Genomic DNA, 24889 nt, shown 5'->3' on the forward strand with positions numbered 1-24889 from the left:
TGCTAATGACAGATGAGGCCTGCAGTAGGCAGAACACCAAAGAATGATGAAGTTATACAGGCAGCAATCAACAGCGATCAATGATGAGAAAGCAAGAACTAGAATTTGATCTGGGGATTCCAAAACTACTGTGTCCAAGATGGATGAGAACAGGAAGATGCTAGAAGAACTGTGTGAGGTCCTAAGGTGCAAACATCATAATCCTATTTGTTAGATTCCATAGCTGGAAACTTTGCCAACAGACCATAATTAATAATCTTGTGAAAAAGTTTTTAAACTTTTAGAGGTTTCTATAAGTATAGGTCTCCTACCTCTCCTTGTGAAATACCAGACCGCCGGTAGTGCAGCTATCAGTAATAACACTATGACACCGATGATACCAGAGTGACACGATCTATAACAATCACCTGCAAGTACAAAGAGAACAAAAAGTAGAATTACCCCAATGCTGCTGTACTAAACAACCCCACCACCACTCCCCCCACATCTATGAGAGCGCTCCGGACTGTGACATAGTGGGATTTTACTGTGCAACGGACTTGTACACTGTAATGATGTATGACCTTCATCTAGTAGTGATACAATATATAACTGTGTTGATTGACTTACGCTTCAATTTAATTTCCTCTGTCGTTATTATAGGACTTTGTAATATCTCATGTTGGACCTCACAGGAGATCTCAGACGGTGGGTTCTCTCCATTGACCTCAATTCGGTAACAAATCTCTTTATTGAAAAGTCCCTTGTTACTTTGTCCACCAGAATCGATTCTCTTCCCATCCAACAACCAGCTCATTGTCACCTCTTGCGGGAAGTAGTTTTTTGCTTCACACATGTAAATCTGATCTTTACCATCCGGAGTCCTGGAAGCCTTAATATTGACAGTGGGGGCAACTGGAAAGAGACATTATATTCGTAAAATCTGAAAAATCTATTTTACCCAGCATTATGGAAACCCACTGGAAAAAGCCAAATCTTCTGGGACAAAATCATCAGACCAATTTTTTTTTTTCACCACAGCATTACGTGTAAAAGAAAAAAAAAACCCTATAAGAGCATGACCAGCAAAAGGACAGATGAGGATAATCATGAAGAAACCCTAAACATCTCATTGAGGATCTTTGAAACCCAAAAAGAAGGCTACGTGGTCACCAAAGGGTAGAGGGGGGTAAGGAAGGCAATAAACCAATGTAAAGTGATATTAACTTAAATGAAAAAAATCCTACATTTTTGTCTGTAAAGCTGTGTCTTATTGCTAAAAGTTATTGGAAGGAAACACCTCCTAAAGACTTACCTGTAGAATATGACTGTCTGACATACAGACCTTGACTATAGATTATATAGTTGTCCTTATACAGAGCAAAAAACGAGGCTCTATGTCTTGTCACATGTATAATCAACAAGGCTCAATCAATCTTGTGGCCTATTAACGTCATCATAGTCAGCCGCACAATACCATTCACATGGGAAGATGTGCCACCGACTAGCAGTCACTTAAATGGCCAATCAGCCGAAGTGAGATTTATAGTTTATCAACTGATCACCGGCCCATTTAGATTTATTTATTCGCATCTGGCCATTTTACGCCAAAAGATACACATTTTGCCTTGAAAAATGTCCCCCTATGAGTTTAAGCAAGAATTAAAATACTATATTGAACATTCAAGACAAAATATGGAATATACAATAAGTTGTTCGACAAGGTCGAACTCACCTCCATACTGTACAATGTAGAAATCCTTGATGGGATCTTTAAGATACGGATGTTCCACCTTACAAGTCATGTTTGGATTTCCCTGTTCCTTAAGAAACATGACATTTACTTTGCTGATCGCTGTATATGTGTTATCTGCATTCATCCTCTCACTTGTTACCGATCCACTTAAGCTCTGTCCATTCTTTAGCCAAGTCACCTTCATATCGTTTGGGAAGAAGTTAGCGATAGAACATTGGAGAACACTTGGCTTACCACTCTCCATAGCTTTTTTCTGGATCTTGACCACTGGAACAGCTGAATTTTAAAGAAAGATTAGATATTTCAGTGACTGTATTCCTCTGCTCGGGGATACAACATATCACCATAACTCCTTGCCTTCCATCAAATGCCACAGAAGTCAAACTTTTCTCCTATCTGATAGGTATATAACTATTTAAAGAGATAATTGATGACCAAGCAGTTTTCTTGTTTTTTTTTCATTGTGGTCTTCCAAGTGCCGTTACTTTTAATTATTTAGTTGTCAAACCTATAGAAGGGCTTGTTTTTGGACAATTTGTACTCTTTTATAGCACCGTTTTGGGGTACATATGACTTTTTGATCACTTTCTCTTTTTTTATTCAGAGGACATTTTACCAAAATAAAACAATTCTGGAATAATGTGTAGGATATAGTTCAGGTCATTCTGGATATGGCGGAATGTTTTATATTTTTAAAAAAAATTGTAAGGTAAATTGTAATTTTTTCTTTTACTTTTTTTGGAAGGAGGATGAGGGAATTTTTTAATGTAATATGATGAATTATATTTTGTAAAACTTAACGCTTTACTATAAGTCCCAGAAGAAAACTGCAATCTTCCGGCAGCTCATGTAACCCACTGCACTACTAGTAGAGTGCAGGGTATTACTCTGTCAATCTTGGTGGCAGCACGGCCACTTTGCTGTGAATACATGACATACCTGGGAGCATTAATTAGCCCCCTGTCATGGAAACCCACCCACATCCAAATTGTGTCACCCACTGCTGATGGGGGGGCAGGTGCACAGAAGCCGCAATGCTGCTCCTGGTAGTTATAGCAGTGGCCTTGCAGCCATACAACAGCTGAGTATTCTGCACAGGAGACCAGTGCTGTAGTCCCACTGACAAAGATGCATTGTCCTCAAGAAGTTAAAAGTAGCTTTATTTAGGAAGCTCGTTGATTTCTATTAGACTAGGTCACACATAATCTTATGGAAACAATACAAAATGAGAGCATAATGAGGTGATATTAGCGTCCTCACTGCTGTTATTGAGCCCCTGAACGCCCCCTCCATGGTGCACAGCTATTTCTTATTCTCCTTATTTCATGGGGCTGGACCAGGGCTGGGCTGTTTCCCTGTAGTACACACACATGTACTGCCTCCCTTACTTCTCTTCCCATTTACAGCACAACACATTACATGCTCCTCTGGTATTCTGTAGTGGTGGTAAAAGTGCACATAGCAGGCTTGTAGTGTATTGGGCCAATGATGTACGCATTACAGCACTATAGTAACAAGGGTTACTGATGCACTGGCTTTCTGCAAGGTTCTATGTGAGCAGACATAAAAGAAACCGCAGGAGGGTGAAACAAGGTTTACTCAAAGCGCTGAACAGACTACCACTGTGTGTGGGGAGATTTATACAGTACACTATAAGAGATGGCAAAGATGGGCACTCACACACACAGGTACACACTCCCCATGTTCTGTCTTACTGAGGCTGTATTTTACACATAAGCAGAGGGTTTTTTTCTAACGTGATCTTAAAGTTACTCTGTACCCACAATCTGACCCCTCCAACCTGCTTGTACCTTCAGATAGCTGTTTTTAATCCAAGATCTGTCCTGGGGTCCGTTCGGCAGGGCATGCAGTTATTGTCCTAAAAAATAACTTTTAAACTGGCAGCCCTGTGCCCAACGGCCGCGGACTAGGCTGTGTATGCATTAGGCTGGCACAACCTCTCTGTCCCTCCTCCCCATCCTCCTCATCATTAGGAATGCTCCAGGCAGATTGTCTCCTATTCCTCACCTGTGTCAGCACGGCACATGCGCTGGAACGTTAAGGCACCTGTGCAATGTTCAGCATGGAAAGAATGTTCTAGGAGCATTCCTAATGATGAAGAGGGTGGGGAGGAGGGACGGAGGGGTGGTGCAAAGTTAGGGCACAGATTCTCCAAGCCACGGCTGTTTGAGACAGGGCTGCCAGTTTAAAAGTTGTTTTTTAGGACAATAACTGCATCACCTGCCAAACGGACCCCAGGACAGATCTTGGATTAAAAGCAGCTATCCGAAGGTACAAGTGGTTTGGGGGGTCAGATTGTGGGTACAGTCACTTTAAAGAATCTCTGCCATACTGGGCTCTGCACACCTTATTGCTGTGTGCATGATGGCTTTTATACCAGATATTCTTTATGTTTCCCTGGACACAAAGATAATTGAGAAGTGGCCCCATTCGAGTCCGTACTTATTTCATTATTCACTTACCAAGAATATTTAACAGGACTGACTTTTGCTGAGAGTTTGGGCTGTAAACCACTGAGCACTTGTATGTTCCCTGATCGGAGATGGTCACGTTGTGGATGGTAAGAGAGGCATCGCCCTGCTGGATCGCCTGCTCATCGATGGTGAATCGTGAAGCTGACAATGTTCCTTTACTGTCATGTCTAGCGATCTCCTTTTCTCCAAAGTGCCAGATGATGGCCAAGAACTGTGGGTTTACCGGAGGTTTGTCTACTTTGAAGGTACAAGTCAAAACTGCATCAGTCTGAACTGTCACAATCTGTGAAGGAGAAACTGTGACCTCAAGTGCGCAACCTGCAAGAGGAATAAGAATATTAAAGGGACTTTTTTAACTTCAAGGGGGGGGCAGGGCCGTATTTGTCACTAGGCACCCGTGGTCCGGTGCCTAGGGCGGCGCCCTGGGGGGGGCGGCACCGAAAGGGAAGACTTTTTTTATTATTTTTTAAAAAAAACGTCCGTAGGCACCGGCCCACGGGTGCCTAGTCCGCGCCGGGGGGGGGGGGGGGGGGGGGGGAGGGGGGGGGGGGGGGGAGGTGTGACGGAGCGGCCGGGAGCAGGCTGGTGGGCAGGCTGGTTCCCTCCCCCCATGCAGCGCCGGGGTCCGGGGTCCGGGGTGCGATGCAGGTGTTGAGCTTCCGGCACACACAGTCTGACAGAGGCCGGAAGCTCACAGCTGCAGCCCCGCGGTCCCGGATCTTGTCTCCTGCTCGGCGGCGCTCACGTGATGTGACGTCATCGCCTAGCAGGAGAGAAGATCCAGGAACGCGGGGCTGCAGCTGGGAGCTTCCGGCCTCTGTCAGACTGTGTGTGCCGGAAGCTCAACACCTGCATCGCACCCCGGACCCCGGACCTCGGCGCTGCATGGGGGGAGGGAACCAGCCTGCCCACCAGCCTGCTCCCGGCCGCCCCGTCTCCCCCCAGCCCCACAGCGTCTGCCCGCCCCCCCGGCCCCCCTGCATCCTCAGCTGCCCCCCTGCTGGGGGGCAGCCTCTCCCCTGCCCCCCCCAGCCTCTCACCTGCCCCCCAGCCTCTCCCCTGCCCCCCCAGCCTCTCCCCTGCCCCCCCCAGCCTCTCACCTGCCCCCCAGCCTCTCCCCTGTCCCCCCCAGCCTCTCTCCCTGCCCCCCCCAGCCTCTCACCTGCCCCTCAGCCTCTCCCCTGCCCCCCAGCCTCTCCCCTGCCCCCCCCAGCCTCTCACCTGCCCCCCAGCCTCTCCCCTGCCCCCCCAGCCTCTCCCCTGCCCCCCCCAGCCTCTCACCTGCCCCCCAGCCTCTCCCCTGCCCCCCCCAGCCTCTCTCCCTGCCCCCCCAGCCTCTCACCTGCCCCTCAGCCTCTCCCCTGCCCCCCAGCCTCTCCCCTGCCCCCCCAGCCTCTCACCTGCCCCCCAGCCTCTCACCTGCCCCCCCAGCCTCTCCCCTGCCCCCCCCAGCCTCTCACCTGCCCCCCCCAGCCTCTCACCTGCCCCCCCAGCCTCTCACCTGCCCCCCCCCCAGCCTCTCACCTGCCCCTCAGCCTCTCACCTGCCCCTCAGCCTCTCCCCTGCCCCCCCAGCCTCTCACCTGCCCCCCCAGCCTCTCACCTGCCCCCCAGCCTCTCACCTGCCCCCCCAGCCTCTCACCTGCCCCCCCAGCCTCTCCCCTGCCCCCCCAGCCTCTCACCTGCCCCCCCCCAGCCTCTCCCCTGCCCCCCCAGCCTCTCCCCTGCCCCCCCAGCCTCTCACCTGCCCCCCCCAGCCTCTCCCCTGCCCCCCCAGCCTCTCACCTGCCCCCCCCCAGCCTCTCCCCTGCCCCCCATTCTTTCCCCTGCCCCCCCCCAGACTCTCCCCCTAACCCTCAGCCTCTCCCCTGGTCCCCAGCCTCTCCCCCCTGCATTCTCAGCCTCTCCCCTGCCTCCCAGCCTCTCACCTGCCCCCCAGCCTCTCACCTGCCCCTCAGCCTCTCACCTGCCCCACAGCCTCTCACCTGCCCCTCAGCCTCTCACCTGCCCCCCTAGCCTCTCACCTGCCCCCCCAGCCTCTCACCTGCCCCTCAGCCTCTCACCTGCCCCTCAGCCTCTCACCTGCCCCTCAGCCTCTCACCTGCCCCCCAGCCTCTCACCTGCCCCTCAGCCTCTCCCCTGCCCCCCAGCCTCTCCCCTGCTCCCCCCAGCCTCTCCACCTAACCATCGGCCTCTCCCCCCAAACCTCAGCCTCTCCCACTGCCCCTCAGCCTCTCCCCTGCCCCCCCCCCCAGCCTCTCCACCTAACCCCTTAGCCTCTCCACCTAACCCTCAGCCTCTCCCCTGCCCCCCAGCCTCTCCCCTGCCCCCCCAGCCTCTCCCCTGCTCCCAGCCTTTCCCCTGCCCCCCCCCCAGACTCTCCCCCTAACCCTCAGCCTCTCCCCTGGTCCCCAGCCTCTCCCCCCTGCATTCTCAGCCTCTTCCCTGACCCCAGCCTCTCTCCCCTGGTCCCCAACCTCTCCCCCCTGCATTCTCAGCCTCTCCCCTGCCCCCCAGCCTCTCCCCTGCCCCCCCAGCCTCTCCCCTGCCCCCCATTCTTTCCCCTGCCCCCCCCCAGACTCTCCCCCTAACCCTCCCCCAGACTCTCCCCCTAACCCTCAGCCTCTCCCCTGGTCCCCAGCCTCTCCCCCCTGCATTCTCAGCCTCTCCCCTGCCTCCCAGCCTCTCACCTGCCCCCCAGCCTCTCACCTGCCCCTCAGCCTCTCACCTGCCCCACAGCCTCTCACCTGCCCCTCAGCCTCTCACCTGCCCCCCTAGCCTCTCACCTGCCCCTCAGCCTCTCACCTGCCCCTCAGCCTCTCACCTGCCCCTCAGCCTCTCACCTGCCCCCCAGCCTCTCACCTGCCCCTCAGCCTCTCCCCTGCCCCCCAGCCTCTCCCCTGCTCCCCCCAGCCTCTCCACCTAACCATCGGCCTCTCCCCCCAAACCTCAGCCTCTCCCACTGCCCCCCAGCCTCTCCCCCTAACCCTCAGCCTCTCCCCTGCCCCCCCCCCCAGCCTCTCCACCTAACCCCTTAGCCTCTCCACCTAACCCTCAGCCTCTCCCCTGCCCCCCAGCCTCTCCCCTGCCCCCCCCAGCCTCTCCCCTGCTCCCAGCCTTTCCCCTGCCCCCCCCCCCCAGACTCTCCCCCTAACCCTCAGCCTCTCCCCTGGTCCCCAGCCTCTCCCCCCTGCATTCTCAGCCTCTTCCCTGACCCCAGCCTCTCTCCCCTGGTCCCCAACCTCTCCCCCCTGCATTCTCAGCCTCTCCCCTGCCCCCCCAGCCTCTCCCCTGCCCCCCCAGCCTCTCCCCTGCCCCCCAGCCTCTTACCTGCCCCCCAGCCTCTCACCTGCCCCCCAGCCTCTCACCTGCCCCTCAGCCTCTCACCTGCCCCTCAGCCTCTCACCTGCCCCACAGCCTCTCACCTGCCCCTCAGCCTCTCCCCTGCCCCCCAGCCTCTCCCCTGCTCCCCCCAGCCTCTCCACCTAACCATCAGCCTCTCCCCCCAAACCTCAGCCTCTCCCACTGCCCCCCAGCCTCTCCCCCTAACCCTCAGCCTCTCCCCTGCCCCCCAGCCTCTCCCCTGCCCCCCCCAGCCTCTCCACCTAACCCCTTAGCCTCTCCACCTAACCCTCAGCCTCTCCCCTGCCCCCCAGCCTCTCCCCTGCCCCCCCAGCCTCTCCCCTGCCCCCCATTCTTTCCCCTGCCCCCCCCCCCAGACTCTCCCCCTAACCCTCAGCCTCTCCCCTGGTCCCCAGCCTCTCCCCCCTGCATTCTCAGCCTCTTCCCTGACCCCAGCCTCTCTCCCCTGGTCCCCAACCTCTCCCCCCTGCATTCTCAGCCTCTCTCCTTCCCCCAGCCTCTCTCCCCTGCATTCTCAGCTGCTCCCCAGCCTCCCAGCCCCTCCCCCTGACCCACAGCTTCTCCCTCTGACCCCCAGCCTCTCCCCCTGAATCCCAGCTTCTTCCCTGCCCCCCTACCGCTCCCCCTGACCCCCAGCCTCTCCCCCTGAGCCCCAGCCCCCCCTGAACCCCAGCTTCTCCCCTGCCACCCTAGCTGCCCCTCCCTGCTGGTCCCCTGCCCCCCAGCTGCTCTTCCTTTCCCCCCGCTGCTCTCCCTTTCCCCCAGCTGCTCTCCCTTTCCCCCAGTTGCCTCCCTTCCCCAGTCACCCCCAGTTGCCTCCCTTCCTCAGTCCCCCCCCAGCTGCCTCCCTTGCCCTGTCACCCCTAGCTTCCTCCCTTCCCCTGTCACCCCCAGCTGCCCCCCTTCCCCAGTCCCCCTGTCGCCCCAGCTGCCTCCCTTTCCCAGTCACCCCCAGCTGCCCCTGCAGACAAGTTGTGGTCGGAGAAGTCTTCATGATGCTGCGCCAGATGGAGAAGAAAGCAAAAAGTTAGCGACGGCAATCGGAGAAGACGTCACCTGTGAGTCATTAGTAACTGCACTGTAATTACTTCTATAGTGTGCAGAGCCTGTGTACCATTGGGGTCTATAAGGGTCAGTTTATTGTTTGCGGTAGTGTACTGACACAGCCCTGCGGTCACTACAGTACACTAGTGCAAACTTTTTAACTAGGACCCAACTACAAGAGCTGCAGGCACTACAACTCCCAGCATATCCTGAGGGCTGCAGACTTTCAGTACATGCTGGGAGTTGTAGTGCCTGCAGCTGTTGTAGTTGGGTCGTAGGTGCATTATACACTGGCTGCTTTGTGGCATATAAGAATACATAGATTTGTGGGGGCTCAGTGCAGGGAAGTGACCCCAGAACAGCACTAATAGGGGATAGAACAAAAATATCTCCCCCTATCCCTATTAGTAATGTTCTGGGGTCACTTCCCTGCACTGAGCCCCCACAGATCTATGTATTCTGATCTCCCACAACGCCTCCAGTGTATAGGACCCAACTACAACAGCTGCAGGCACTACAACTCCCAGAACAGTCTGCAGCCCTCAGGATATGCTGGGAGTTGTAGTGCCTGCAGCTGCTGTAGTTGGGTCCTAGGTGCATTATACACTGGATGCTTTGTAGCATATAAGAATACATAGATCTGTGGGGGCTCAGTGCAGGGAAGTGACCCCAGAACATCACTAATAGGGGATAGGGGGAGATGTTTTTGTTCTATCCCCTATTAGTGATGTTCTGGGGTCACTTCCCTGCACTGAGCCCCCACAGATCTATATATTCTTATATGCCACAAAGCATTCAGTGTATAGGACCCAACTACAACAGCTGCAGGCACCACAACTCCCAGCATGTACTGACAGTCTGCAGCCCTCAGGATATGCTGGGAGTTGTAGTACAGTAGTACAATCCTATGATAACTGCCGCTGTAGACAGATGTATTACTGGACCTTCAGGGCTGATGGTTGTCACCCACAGATTGCAGCCACCAGGAGCCTCTGCACACAGTGATTTATTACAGGGTTGTCCTCTCAGAGACTACAACTCCCAGCATACCCTGAGAGCTGTATAAATGGAGGTTGTTCTGAGATTTGTCACAGATACAGATGAATTCAGGAAAGGAGCGGGTCAGCATGTCGTGTCTCACTGGTTGTATATTGGTGGCTCCAGGTACCCCAGTCCGACACTGGACAGAACCAGTCCCCCGGCCTCCTTCCTTCCTCCATCACGTCTGTTTGATGAGAACAGCGGGCATCAAGCAGAGCGGCACCCAAGTGCCAGGGTATATACCATGCATGTACAGTAACGGCGGGGGGGGGGGGGGGGGGGGGGGTGAGGGGGGGCGCCTCTGCGTGCAAAGTGCCTAGGGCAGCATGAACTCTAAATACAGGCCTGGGGGGGGGGGGGGGGTATATCACTTCCCTCTTAACAATAATTATCTATGAGATGTCCGTTTTGGAAAAGTACATATGAAAAAGCCAATATATATGGAATATACATAACACAACTGGAGATACTACTGAAAGGTACTGCGGTGTCTTATAATAGAAGAGAAAACAGAAGCTCTGCTAATTCCCATCTTAGATAATATAGTTAAAGTGAAGCTGTCAGCTGCAATTTACATTCCAAACTGCTGGCACTATTAAATAGCTAGGAAAGGAAAAAACATGGTACCTTTCATATATCCATCTGTGATTCCAGAACATAGAAAAATATTTTTATTCTTCAAGGCAGAGAGTCAAAGAGGCTTTCCCAAGCTCTGGAAGTGCAAGCGCTGAGGGCTGTAACGTCTCCTTACTCCCTCTCCCATCCTGGTCTCTGCTTGGTTGTCAGGTCTGACAGGTAATCAGAGTCAGGGATGGGAGGGGGAGTGAGGTGTTACAGCTTGCAGCAGATGAGAAGCGCTGGAAATCCTGTTTGACTCTTTATATTGAAGAATAAAAGCATTTGTTTATGTTCTGGAAGCACAGGCAGATATATGAAAGGTACCAAGCGTCTCCAGCTATCGAAGGCTATGTTTATCTGACGCTTTTTCGTCCGTGAGGTCAGTCATTTTGCATTTTGGACGCCCGTCATTACAATGACAGCTGTTGGTCCATTATTCTAGGTCAGGTGGACTAATTGGCCTTTGGGTGTGTCTTTCATTGAAAAGTCGATTTAATTTATTAGTAAAGACTGTGAAAGGACGGTGAAAAAAGAAAAACTGTGAACAACTAAAAAATAATGTCCGTGAATAATTGTCATGCAAACAACGTCCATCATTTAATACACTGTGTGCATTGGGCGGCCGCCATTCCATTCAGGTTAATTATTATTATTATTTATTTATAAAGCGCCCTTAATTCCAGAGCGCTATACAGGCGACAGGGGTAACAAACAAGAACATTACAAGATCAAAACACATTACATGAGGGCAGATGGCAGACTGGTACATGGGGAAGAGGACCCTGCCCGCGAGGGCTTACAGTCTATAAAATTAAAATGCAGTAATAATGGACGTCATTTTAAAAATAAGTGGATGCCTCTTCTCTGTTTTTTTTTACTTAGTGTGAATGTAGCCCTACAGTGTCAGCAGTTTGGGACATAAATTACTTCTGATAAATTGCCTTTAACCCCTTAGCGACCCATGACGTATCTGATACGTCATGGTGCCGCGGGGGGTGTTCAGAGCGGGGTCCCGCCGGGCAGTGCCTTTATTAGCCGGCGCGGGTCCCTGACAGCTGCACTTAGAGGCTTTCCTCCGTGCATCCCTGGTGTCTAGTGGGTCGGATCTCATCGCGGGGGGGGGGGGGGGAGATCCATTCTTCTGCCATAGCAATCTATGACCGATCTGATGGATCTTTGCTGTGTATATACACAGCATTGATCTCTATGAGAGATCAGTGCTGTTTATATACAAGTCCCCCAGGGGGACTTCTAGTTACAGTAAAAAAAAAAAAAAGTAAAAATGTTTTTTTATTAATAAAAAATCCCCTCCCCCATTAAAAGTCCAAATCACCCCCCTTTTCCCATTTTATAAATATAAATAAATAAACAAATAAACATGTTTGGTATCGCCGCGTACGTAATCGCCCGAACTATTAATTAATCACATTCCTGATCTCGCACGGTAAATGCCGTCAGCGCAAAAAAATTCCAAAGTGCAAAATTGCACATTTTTGGTCGCATTAAATCCAGAAAAAAATGTAATAAAAAGTGATCAAAAAGTCGCATATGCGCAATCAAGGTACCGATAGAAAGTAAACATCATGGCGCAAAAAATGACACCTGACACAGCCCCATAGACCAAAGGATAAAAGCGCTATAAGCCTGGGAATGGAGCGATTTTAAGGAACGTATATTTGTTAACAATGGTTTGAATTTTTTACAGGCCATCCGATACAATATGTTATACATGTTATATATCATAGTAATCGTAACGACTTGAGGAACATATATAACAAGTCAGTTTTACCATAGGACGGACGGCGTAAATGCAAAACTCCCCAAAATCAAAACAAATTCCTTTTTTTTTCAATTTGACAGCGCAAATGATTTTTTTCCAGTTTCGCAGCATATGTTATGGAAAAGTAATGCCGGTCATTGCAAAGTACAATTGGTTTCGCAAAAAATAAGCTCTCATATACGTCTCTAGGTGAAAAAATGCAAGCGCTATGGACTTTTAAACTTAAAATGGAATAAGCAAAAGCGCAAAAACGAAAATAGGCTTTGACCTTAAGGGGTTAATATTTATTTATAAAGTGCCCTTAATTCCAGAGCGCTATACAGGTGATAGGGGTAACAAACAAGAACATTTCAAGATCAGGACACATTACATGAGGGCAAATGGCAGACTGGTACATGGGGGAAGAGGACCCTGCCTGCGAGGGCTTACAATCTATAAAATTTAAATGCAGTAATAATGGACGTAATTTTAAAAAGAAGTGGATGCCTCTTCTCTGTTTTTTCACTTAGTGTGAATGTAGCCCTACAGTGTCAGCAGTTTGGGACATAAATTACTCCTGATAAATTGCCTTTAAACTTGCAAATACAGTCATTTAGCAAACCTGCCTCCTTCTGCTGATATGGCTGCTCCTTTGTTCCCACTGTTGAAAGCTCTTAAAGCAGTGACCATGATTTATATCTGTGGGAGACCAGCACTGGTTACGCACTGGCAAAAAGTAGCACATTTTTCCCAAACGACCCAGTCTCTGCACAAACTTACAACTTTTTTATGGTCTACATGTAGGCATAAGGATGCCATATCTCTCCCCTCCCCTACTCTTATATACATACATAAGCTAGGCCAGTGCTTTTAGAGCAGAGTGGTGGTCTGTAACCTAGACAATGAGCTGTCAACAATAGAAGAGAAAGTGCGGCATATCCGGAGAAGGAGACAAGTTTTATAAATTAAGGTATTTGATGGGCTCTATATGTTTGCCTACAATAGTTGAGATAGGAAAACCCCGTCCCAAAGCTGGCCATACGCAATGGTATAATGTGGCCAAACCCTATGATCAACCAACCATATAATGCATAATACATAATGTAAGCTGCTATCAGAGGTATCTGGCAGTGGTCCTCTCCACATTCAGATTACATGTATACTCAGCCAATAGTAAACATGTTTTTTCTGCGTTTTGATTGTGTTTTTGTTGTGATTCTAAAATTGCTGTAACATGGCTAATTTTTAGTTTTGTGCTTTGAACAACTGCTGTAAAACAGAGCAATTATTGCTGATAATAAACACAGCCTGGGGGAGGTGTATAACAACTATACATATATCGTGATTCCATACAGATAGAAGCAACATCCACATCGGACTGATTATCTCTAGGTCAGATGACTGATCACATGACCCAGCTGAAGCAAAGAATCACATGGATGCAGCTGAGCTGGAATGAAACAGACGGCGCTGTAGGATTTATGTTGGTGAGTGTATATTATATGGGGAAAAACTTTTAAATTTGCTATAAGTGTAGGTGTTACATTGTAACCTTTCACTTCTTATACATGAGAGTTTGGCGACATCGATGCTTTAGAATCTGGCGCTGGATTGTTCATCTGCTGCTCCTCATCTTTCCAGTTTATTCACATTCTATCATTTATTTCTGCTGTGAGATGTGACGTCTGTACCGATAAAATGTCGCCGAACATCTGTCTTGTCTACAATACTACGAGTTGGTTGCACCCATATTATATAATATTAGTAGACTATAATATCTCCATGTCCAGCATTTACTATCTGTTATGTGACCAGACATTTCCAGGACCAATGTCACTTTCCAGGACCTTTGTGCACTTAAAAGGTGCACAAAGGGGAGCAGCTGTTATCCCAGTTTTGACACTACCAAAAATCCATTTGTTTTGTTATTTTTTGTTCTGTATTGTCTTTCTGTACTTTCTTGTTGAGCAGTTCCCAGAATGCAGTACTGAAACATAGAAGAAACATAGAAGATTGTCGGCAGAAAAAGACCACTGGGTCCATCTAGTTGGCCCTTTTAGTATTTCCTTTCTTATTATCTTAGGATAGATGTATGTCTATCCCAGGCGTGTTTAAATTCTGTTATTGTAGATTTACCAACCACATCTGCTGGAAGTTTGTTCCAGGTATCTACTACTATTTCAGTGAAATAATATTTTCTCACATTGCTTCTGTTCTTTCCCCCAACTAACCTCTCACTGTGTCCTCTTCTTCTTGAGCTCAGTTTTTTACTAAAAACACTTCCCTCCTGAACCTTATTTAGCCCTTTAACATACTTAAAGGTTTCAATCATGTCCCCCCTTTCCCTTCTTTCCTCCAGACTATACAGATTTAAATCCTTAAATCCTTACTGATATGTTTTATACCTGACACCCTCCACCATTTTTGTAGCCCGTCTTTGGACCCGTTCTATTTTATTAATATCTTTTATAGGTGAGGTCTCCAGAACTGGACACAGTATTCCAGATGTGGCCTCACCAGAGCTCTATACAGCGGGATCACAATCTCCCTCTTCCTACTGGTTATACCTCTAGCTATACACCCCAGCATATCATTATATATATATATATATATATATATATATATATATATATATACATACACCCCAGCATACGATTTGCTTTCCCCACCGCCTGGTTGCACTGGTGACTCATTTTAAGGCTGTCATAGGGCCTTGACTAGAGCACATGATGTATGGTACAGGCCTCACAGAGATTTTTTGGGTCCTTCTAGGTCATAGCTGTTAACTTACCACATCTGGAATACTGTGTCCAGTCCTGTAGACCTCACCTATAAAAGATATTAATAAAATAGAACGGGTCCAAAGACGGGCTACAACAATGGTGGAGGGTGTCAGGTATAAAACATATCAGTAAGGACTTAAGGATTTAAATCTGTATAGTCTGGAGGAAAGAAGGGAAAGGGGGGACATGATTGAAACCTTTAAGTATGTTACAGGACTAAATAAGGTTCAGGAGGGAAGTGTTTTTAGTAAAAAAAAACTGAGCTCAAGAAGAAGAGGACACAGTGAGAGATTAGTTGGGGGAAAGATCAGAAGCAATGTGAGAAAATATTATTTCACTGAAAGAGTAGTACATACCTGGAACAAACTTCCAGCAGATGTGGGTGGTAAATGTTCAATAACAGAATTTAAACACGCCTGGGATAGACATACATCTATCCTAAGATAATAAGAAAGCAAATACTAAAAGGGCCGACTAGATGGACCCAGTGGTCTTTTTCTGCCGACAATCTTCTATGTTTCTTCTATGTTTCAGTACTGCATTCTGGGAACTGCTCAACAAGAAAGTACAGAAAGACAATACGGAACAAAAAAAAACAAAACAAATGGATTTTTGGTAATGTCAAACAGGTAAGTAATGCTATATGCTTTTGCAGAAGTTTCATTTTTTTTAAAGGGCAACTCTCATGAAAACCTTTTTCCCAGTAATTGAAGCACATTACAAAGTTATATAACTGTGTAATATTCTTCAATCACCTGCCTCCCTTCCCTGTCTTTTCCCCCCACCCCCCACCCCCCACCAGAAAGTGTAGGAAACTCACACATACCTAATTACTGTCGTCACCAAGTTCTTCTTTCAGCTCCTTATTGTGACGATGAGTCATCAGCAGGAGCGCTGCTCTAGCTCCCGTTACACCAGCCTCCCCCTCCCCTGCCTTGTCAGGTAACTCTGCTTGCTCAGCTCCCATTGGCTGAGCAACATCTGAGTCATGTCACTTGCTTATCTTCCCTCGTTAAGGCACATAGGCAGCCTCCCCCTCCCCTCATACTCTCTCCTGCTGAGTGGACTGAGTCATGTCACTAGGGAAGATAAGCAATTGACATTATCTGTACTCTCACAGTATATACTGCACTCTCTGCACTTTAACCTCTTCCCTCAGTAGATCACATGTCCATCCCTCCCCCCTCTTATCTCTGGATAGCTTCACTCCCCTGTTCTTCCAACCTAAACATTGATCTTAAAGGGATATTGCAGCTTCATGGGATTATGGGTTATACATTTATCCCATACACAGTGTGTATTGATTATTCAGGGTCCAGGGTCCTGTAAAATCTGCACAAATCCCTGACCACCTTACTGCGGTGCTTGTTACCACTACACCAGTGTAGATATCACAGGCCCAGTATCCCCTAAAATTAAAGGGGTTGTCCAGGACATGTGTATTTATGGCCCATCCTCAGAGTAGGTCATCAATATTTGACATTATTGAGTCCTACAGCTACACCTCTATACATTCGGTAGTGACTTGTCCTATTGAAATGAATGGGACAGCAGCAAGACCAAGTACAGCCACTACAGAGGGCATTGGTCACTTCAGTCAACTGATTGGTGGGGTGCCAGGACTGAGGCCTCTACTGACCAGATACAGAAAAGGCCATCAATCAAATAGTCCCTTTGAGGGAGTTCTTTGGAGAGAAAATGTTTTTTAATTAACTGGTGTCAGAAAGTTATATAGATTTGTAAATTACTTCTATTTAATAATCCCCAGTCTTTTAGTACTTATCAGCTGCTGTATGTCCTGCAGGAAGTGGTGTAATCTCACAGTGCTCTCTGCTGCCACCTCTATCCATGTCAGGAACTGTCCAGAGCAGCAGCAAATCCCCTTTAAAAACCTCTCCTGCTCTGGACAGTTCCTGCCATGGACAGAGGTGGCAGCAGAGAGCACTGTGTCAGACTAGAAAGAACACACCACTTCCTGCAGGACATACAGCAGCTCATAAGTACTGGAAGGCATGAGTTTTATAAATCTGTATAACTTTATGACACTAGTTGACTTGAAAACATTGTTTCCTCTGGAACACCCTTCTTCACACCATTTTTTTTTTTTTTTTGTGTGCACCTTGGAGCGTCACAAAAAAACAACAACTCACATTTACACAAATTTGTTTTTTAAGCATGAAAAAAAACATTGCGGTCTATAGGAGAAAATCTCCACCAACTGGGTAAAAAAAAAAACAGCCAACAACCGTCCGCAGTGTTTTTTTCACAACAAATTCAAGGTAAAAACACCACAAGAAAAACACTGAGTGAAACAACCAGAAGCGATAAGGATTTCTATCTCCATCTAAGAGTGGTATTACACGGGCCGATGGGGGCCCAATAATACAGTACCTGTAAATGAGCGCTGATCTGCTAGATCGTCGCTCGTTTACTGGGCCTATTACACGGCCCGATGATCATTTAACAAGGGCTGCAAGGACATCGGTAACGATGTCATTGCAGCCCTTGCTTAAACTCCATACATTACCTATGCAGGCTGCAGGGCTCCTTTTTATCTGTGCTTCTCTCCGGGTCCGCGCGCTCCAGCTTCAGAGGCCTGTGTTAGCTGACAGACCACTCAGCCAATCACTGGCCGCGGCGGTCCCGGCCTGGAGAGAAGCACAGAGGAAGAGGAGCCCTGCAACCTGGATGGGTAATGTATTCCCCTTTGCTAATCGTCAGTGTCGGCCGCGCACCGCTATTACATGTAGCGGTGCGCGGTCGGCGCCCGGCGATTATAGGTCAGAACCTATATCAACGATCAGGCGATGACAACGATCATCGGCTGATCGATAAATGGAGCGATAATCGGCCGAATCGGGCCGATTTGTCCGATTATCGTTCCGTGTAATAGTACCCTAAGAAAAAGCTCTAATCCCATCCTTAGCTGTTACTGCACCCCCCTGTACAGCAGCTTACCTGCCCAATGTTACACATAACTAGATAATACAATGATCATAGCCGCCCCCAGTTTATTGAGACATATAGGTCTGGAGTTGGAGGGTAAGGGTGCATTTACTGTAACAGATTTGTTGGCTGCGGGCGGCTGCAATCGAGTGCCGATCAGCAAGGTCAGTGCATTTACACAGCATGACAAATCGAGCATCTGTGCTTCTTGAGTTTCCAGATCCCATGCAGTGTATACTTACCCTCTACGTTGCTCGTGATCCTGCATCTGTGTCTTCAGTCCTCCAGCTGCATGTAACTTCTGCCCCACCTCCTCCAGATGTCAATCATTTTGGAGGAGGTGGGGCCTGAATGCACAGCAGCTGATCACAAGCAGTAGTGCACTAGGTAAGTATGTTCCGCCTGGTGATCTAGAAACTAACAGCACAGATATATACATATACTCTATGTACAGTACAGTATATCATATATGTACTGTATACCCTCTATATACAGTATATCCTCTATGTACAGTATATCCTATATATGTATATCCTCTATGTACAGTATATCCTATACATGTATATCCTCTATTTACAGTATATCCTATATATGTATATCCTCTATGTACAGTCATGGCCAAAAGTTTTGAGAATGATACAAATATTAATTTTTACAAAGTCTACGGCTTCAGTTTTTAAAATGGCAATTTGCATATACTCCAGAATGTTATAAAGAGTGATCAGCTTAACAGCAATTACTTGCAAAGTCAATATTTGCCTAGAAAATTAACTTTATCCCCCAAAACACATTTCAACATCATTGCAGCCCTGCCTTACAAGGACCAGCTAACATTGTTTCAGTGATTGCTCCATTAACACAGGCGGGGTGTTGATGAGGACAGGGCTGGAGATCAATCTGTCATGATTAAGTAAGAATTAGGGATGGTCCGAACTGAGTTCGGATCGGGTTCGTATGAACCCGAATCCTCGGTAATGATTCCCGCTGTCTGCCCACTCCGTGCAGCGGGCGGATCCAGCGGGAGGACCGCCTGGAAAAATGGGATACAGCCATAGCCATTGGCTGTATCCCATTTTTCCAGGCGGTCCTCCCGCTGGATCCGCCCGCTGCACGGAGCAGGCAGACAGCGGGAATCCGATGCCGAGCGTTCAGGTTCATCCAAACCCGAACCTCGGCGGGTTCGGACCAACCCTAGTAAGAATGACACCACTGGACACTTTAAAAGGAGGCTGGTGCTTGGCATCATTGTTTCTCTTCTGTTAACCATGGTTATCTCTAAATAAACACGTTCAGTCATCATTGCACTGCACAAAAATGGCCTAACAGGGAAGAGTATCGGAGCTAGAAAGATTCTCTATCGAATCATCAAGAACTACAAGGAGAGAGGTTCCATTGTTGCCAAAAAGGCTCCAGGGCGTCCAAGAAAGACCAACAAGTGCCAGGACCGTCTCTTAAAAGTGTTTCAGCTGCGGGATGGGGCTACCAGCAGTGCAGAGCTTGCTCAGGAATGGCAGCAGGCAGGTGTGAGGGCATCTGCACGCACTGTGAGGCTGCGGAGACTCTTGGAGCAAGGCCTGGTCTCAAGGAGGGCAGCAAAGAAGCCACTTCTCTCCAGAAAAAATATCAGGGACAGACTGATATTCTGCAAAAGGTCCAGGGAGTGGACTGCTGAGGACTGGGGGAAAGTCATTTTCTCTGATGAATCCCTTTTCCGATTGTTTGGGACATCTGGAAAACAACTTATTCGGAGACGAGGTGAGCGCTACCACCAGTCTTGTATCATGCCAACTGTAACCGGCATCCTGAAACCATTCATGTGTGGGGTTGCTTCTCAGCCAAGGGAATCGGCTCTCTCACAGTCTTGCCTAAAAACACAGCTATGAATAAAGAATGGGACCAGAATGTCCTCCGAGAGCAACTTCTCCCAACCGTCCAAGAGCAGTTTGTCGATCAACAATGCCTTTTCCAGCATGATGGAGCACCTTGCCATAAAGCAAAGGTGATAACTAAATGGCTCAGGGAACAAAACATAGAGATTTTGGGTCCATGGTCTGGAAACTCCCCAGATCTTAATCCCATTGAGAACTTGTGGTCAATCATCAAGAGACGGGTGGAAAAACAAAAACCAACAATTGTGACAAAATGCAAGCATTGATTGTGCAAGAATGGACGGCTATCAGTCAGGATTTGGTCCAGAAGATGATTGAGAGCAGCAGGGAGAATTGCAGAGGTCCTGAAGAAGAAGGGTCTACTCTGCAAATATTGACTTGCTGCAGTAACTCATCTATCTGTCAGTATAAGCTTTTGTTACTCATAATATGATTGCAATTATATTTCTGTATGTGATAAAAACATCTGACAAACACACATAAAGGGGGCAGCAGATCATGGGAAAATATAAGATTTGTGTCATTCTCAAAACTTTTGGCCATGACTGTACAGTATATCCTATATGTATATCCTCTATGTACAGTATATCCTATATACATATCCTCTATTTACAGTATATCCTATATATGTATATCCTCTATGTACAGTATATCCTATATACATCTCCTATATGTACAGTATATCCTATATACATCTCCTCTATGTACAGTATATCCTATATATGTATATCCTCTATGTAAAGTATATCCTATATATGTATATCCTCTATGTACAGTATATCCTATATACATCTCCTCTATGTACAGTATATCCTATATAGGTATATCCTCTATGTACAGTATATCCTATATACATCTCCTCTATGTACAGTATATCCTATATACATCTCCTCTATGTACAGTATATCCTATATACATCTCCTATATGTACAGTATATCATATAAACTTCTCCTCTATGTACAGTATATCCTATATATGTATATCCTCTGTGTACAGTATATCCTACATACATCTCCTCTATGTACAGTATATCCTATATATGTATATCCTCTATGTACAGTATATACTATATGTACAGTATATCCTATATATGTATATCCTCTATGTACAGTATATCCTATATACATATCCTCTATGTACAGTATATCCTATATATGTATATCCTCTATGTACAGTATATCCTATATACATATCCTCTATGTACAGTATATCATATATCCTCTATGTACAGTATATCCTATATACATATCCTCTATGTACAGTATATCCTATATGTATATCCTATATGTACAGTATATCCTATATAGGTATATCCTATATGTACAGTATATCATATAAACTTCTCCTCTATGTACAGTATATCCTATATCCTCTATGTACAGTATATCCTATATATGTATATCCTCTATGTACAGTATATCATATATCCTCTATGTACAGTATATCCTATATATGTATATCCTCTATGTACAGTATATCATATATCCTCTATGTACAGTATATCCTATATACATATCCTCTATGTACATCATATCCTATATACATGTATCTCCTCTATGTACAGTATATCCTATATACACCTCCTCTATGTACAGTATGTCCTATATATATCCTCTATGTACAGTATATCCTATATACACCTCCTCTATGTACAGTATATCCTATATACATATCCTCTATGTACAGTATATCCTATATACATCTCGTCTATGTTCAGTATAACCTATATACATATCCTCTATGTACAGTATATCCTATATACATCTCCTCTATGTACAGTATGTCCTATATACATATCCTCTATGTTCAGTATATCCTATATACATATCCTCTATGTTCAGTATATCCTATATACATCTCCCCTATGTACAGTATATCCTATATACATATCCTCTATGTACAGTATATCCTATATACATCTCCTATGTACAGTATATCCTATATACATCTCCTATGTACAGTATATCCTATATACATATCCTCTATGTTCAGTATATCCTATATACATCTCCCCTATGTACAGTATATCCTATATACATATCCTCTATGTACAGTATATCCTATATACATCTCCTATGTACAGTATATCCTATATACATCTCCTATGTACAGTATATCCTATATACATCTCCTATATGTACAGTATATCCTATATATGTATATCCTCTATGTACAGTATATCCTATATACATCTCCTCTATGTACAGTATATCCTATATATATCCTCTATGTTCAGTATATCCTATATACATATCCTCTATGTTCAGTATATCCTATATACATATCCTCTATGTTCAGTATATCCTATATACATATCGATGCTGTCATTGCACCTTTATTGTTATCAGCCACATATAACCCTGTTTACAGAGGAAGATGTAAAGACAATGGGGGAGAGTTATCAAAGGGTGTAAAATTTAGACTGGTGTAAACTGGCCACAGCGACCAATCACAGCTCCTCTTTCCTTTCACCAGAGCTGGAAGCTGAGCTGTGATTGGTTGCTGTGGCCAGTTTGCACCAGTCTAAATTTTACACCCTTTGATAAATCTCCCCCAATGACGATAAATTTCAAAGACACGATCAGCCGAGGATCAGGCGTTTTCCTCGTCCTCAGCTGATTGCTGTCACTTTTACAGGGGCCGATTATCCCTCGCTAGACCGTATTTAGAAACATCCTGGCCGATAATCGCCCCCTGTAACAGGCCTTGGAGTCTAGAATGAAGCTTTTCCTCCTGGGACAGGACTGATACATAAATCACCTCAGTTCCTGGACGGTAAACCACAGGACGGCCAATCTGCTATATAAACAACCACAACAACTTCATACAATGCACAATCTGTTTATCTACACACAATAGATATTAGACACAGATAATATACAGATATATCTGCAGCCCAGTATAACAAATATCATGGCAGAGATACAAGATCAACCCAGTGTCCACACATTGTACACCGTATCTATATACAAGCCTTATTGGAGATGTAATGAATAAAGAATCCGAGGGTTAAGAATACAGACAATAGAGAGAGAGACGGAGGGAGGGAGAGAGACGGGGGGAGGGAGGGGCTGTGGCGGCCGTCAGTGAGGGCGACTATATACTGACTATATAAAACAGGGTGAGACATCACTATCACTCACATGTGTGACCGAGGAGAAGCAGCAGGGATACCATCCGGCCCATGGCATTTATCCGGAACCTTCTCACCTCTATAATATCAATGTTCTGTGAAGATGGAGGCTGGAAAAGTGAAAGTGAAAGGAAGCAGCTGCATCCCAGGAATATAAACAAGCTCCAAAGAATCCAAAGTCTTTTCTTGGAAACGATTGTGATTCTTCCCGCCGGCCGCACCTCAGTACAACCAGTAATGTGACTTCTCCCGCCAAAACTAATCAATGTGTTTAATATATTCAGTATCTAGAAGAGGAGTAATGTGGTGTGCGCTTTACGGCAGCTGTAATGAATACAAATTAAAGGGTTTTCCAGGATTAGAAACACAGCCGCTTTCTTCTGTGAATCTTGTGAATCCCGAAAGCTCACAGCTCTAACAATTTTTTGTTGGCCAATAAAGGTATCACTCCTAAAATACTTTAATTACAAGTATTTACCATGATATAGCCGCTTTCTTCCGCCCCCGTTCTCAAGTTGTGTGTGATATTATAATTCAGCTCTGTTTAGGCCAGAAAGTAGCCAGGTTTTTCTAATCCTATAAAACCACTGTAATGTTCTAAAACTGTGAAAGAGCCTTTACAGTCCCCATGACGTGATGGATACCGGGGAGTGACGGGGCTGCCTCATCTAGGCCTCAGCAGTACAATGGAGCTGTTATAGACCCTCCACCCTGATGACTCCGCCCTCTAATAATAATGAGATGACAGGCTTCACCCTCTAATATTAAAGGGGTTCTCCAGCGCTACAAAAACATGGCCACTTTCTTCCAGAGACAGCCCCACTCTTGTCTCTAGCTTAGGTGGGGTTTTGCTGCTCAGTTCCATTGAAGTCAATGGAGCTTAATTGCAAAGCACACCTGAACTGGAGACAAGGGTCGTGTTATCTCTGAAAGAAAGTGGCCATGTTTTTGTAGCACTGAATAGCCTCTTTTAGGAGATGACTAACTCCCCCCCATATGATAATAAGATGACTGACTCCACCCTCTAACAATAATGAGATGACTCTGACTCCACCTCCTAATGATGAGATGACTGACTCCAACCTCTAATGACAATGAGATAACAGTAGATACTAACCAGTAATGATGTTTCCCCGAGTACATGACAGCACCACCAGATGGAGGGACTCCGCCCCAAGGGTCAGAAAATCCCAGTGCTCTACACCAGTGTCAAGCAAGGAAAAGAAAGGGTGGAAATGTTGTCATGTAATCGTTGAATCATCATTACCGGTGAGTAATGCCTCTATTACACAAGTCGTTTGGAGGAGCAAATGAGCGCTATTAGCGCTCGTTTGCTCCTCGTTCCCCGCTCGCTGCCGCCGCTATTCAACGCGGCGTCAGCGAGCGGGTGAGTGCGGGAGGGGCGGCGGGGAGCTGCTGGGGGGGCTGCCCGGGGGATCGCTGATCGTCCGGGCAGCCCATAGGATACAGCAGCGTCTGCTGCCGACGCTCCTATTCAACGGAGCGACGGCAGCAGATCGCTGCTATATCAGTCGCTTGTTTTTCAACATGTTGAAAAACAAGCGACTGCAACGATCAGCCGACATGAACGATGTCGGCTGATCGTTGCACTCTATTCCACGGGACGAATATCGTTCGTTGCGGCCGATATCGGCCGAATACGAACGATATTGCTCCTCTAAACTACCCGTGGAATAGGGCCTTATGGGTCCTTTTACACACACAGATTTATCTGGCAGATTTCTTCAGCCAAGGAATGGGTTTGAAAAGAGGAGTCTTTCCTTTATGACCTGTTCTCTGTTTATAGTCTGTTCCTTGCTTTGGCTTCAAAGATCTGACAGTTAAATCTGTCTGTGTAAAAGGACCCTAACTTCTCAGCTTCTAGAATCCTCCTCCTACCAATTATACAAGTAGATAAAAAACATGCCGGATCCCCCTTCTCTCCGCTGATGCTCATGCCGACACTGCAGCGTCTCAGGAACGATAACGCTGGCCCACTGTACCACTTGCACTTCCCACGTTTTGTTCAAATTCTCCCTGTCATTTCTGGGAGCCTGGTGACCAGACTGGAAGAGCCACACTC

At 46.9% G+C, this 24889-nt stretch overlaps 1 protein-coding gene across 1 annotated transcript in view; it reads right to left on the reverse strand.

Annotated features, from left to right (window-relative positions):
- Positions 1 to 22950, reverse strand: part of LOC138801510 (uncharacterized) — a 49259-nt gene extending 26309 nt beyond the window's left edge. Inside the window, exons 1-5 of the mRNA XM_069984419.1 lie at positions 22817 to 22950; positions 4219 to 4548; positions 1715 to 2011; positions 610 to 894; positions 312 to 407 (exon numbers count right to left, since the gene is read on the reverse strand). Coding sequence (XP_069840520.1) covers positions 312 to 407; positions 610 to 894; positions 1715 to 2011; positions 4219 to 4548; positions 22817 to 22859 — 1051 coding nt within the window. The 5' untranslated portion in view covers positions 22860 to 22950. The remainder of the gene's footprint in view (positions 1 to 311; positions 408 to 609; positions 895 to 1714; positions 2012 to 4218; positions 4549 to 22816) is intronic.
- Positions 22951 to 24889: the final 1939 nt, after the last annotated feature.

Source organism: Dendropsophus ebraccatus, chromosome 9 (genome assembly GCF_027789765.1).
Source record: "Dendropsophus ebraccatus isolate aDenEbr1 chromosome 9, aDenEbr1.pat, whole genome shotgun sequence".
In the NCBI taxonomy this organism is placed as follows: domain Eukaryota; kingdom Metazoa; phylum Chordata; class Amphibia; order Anura; family Hylidae; genus Dendropsophus; species Dendropsophus ebraccatus.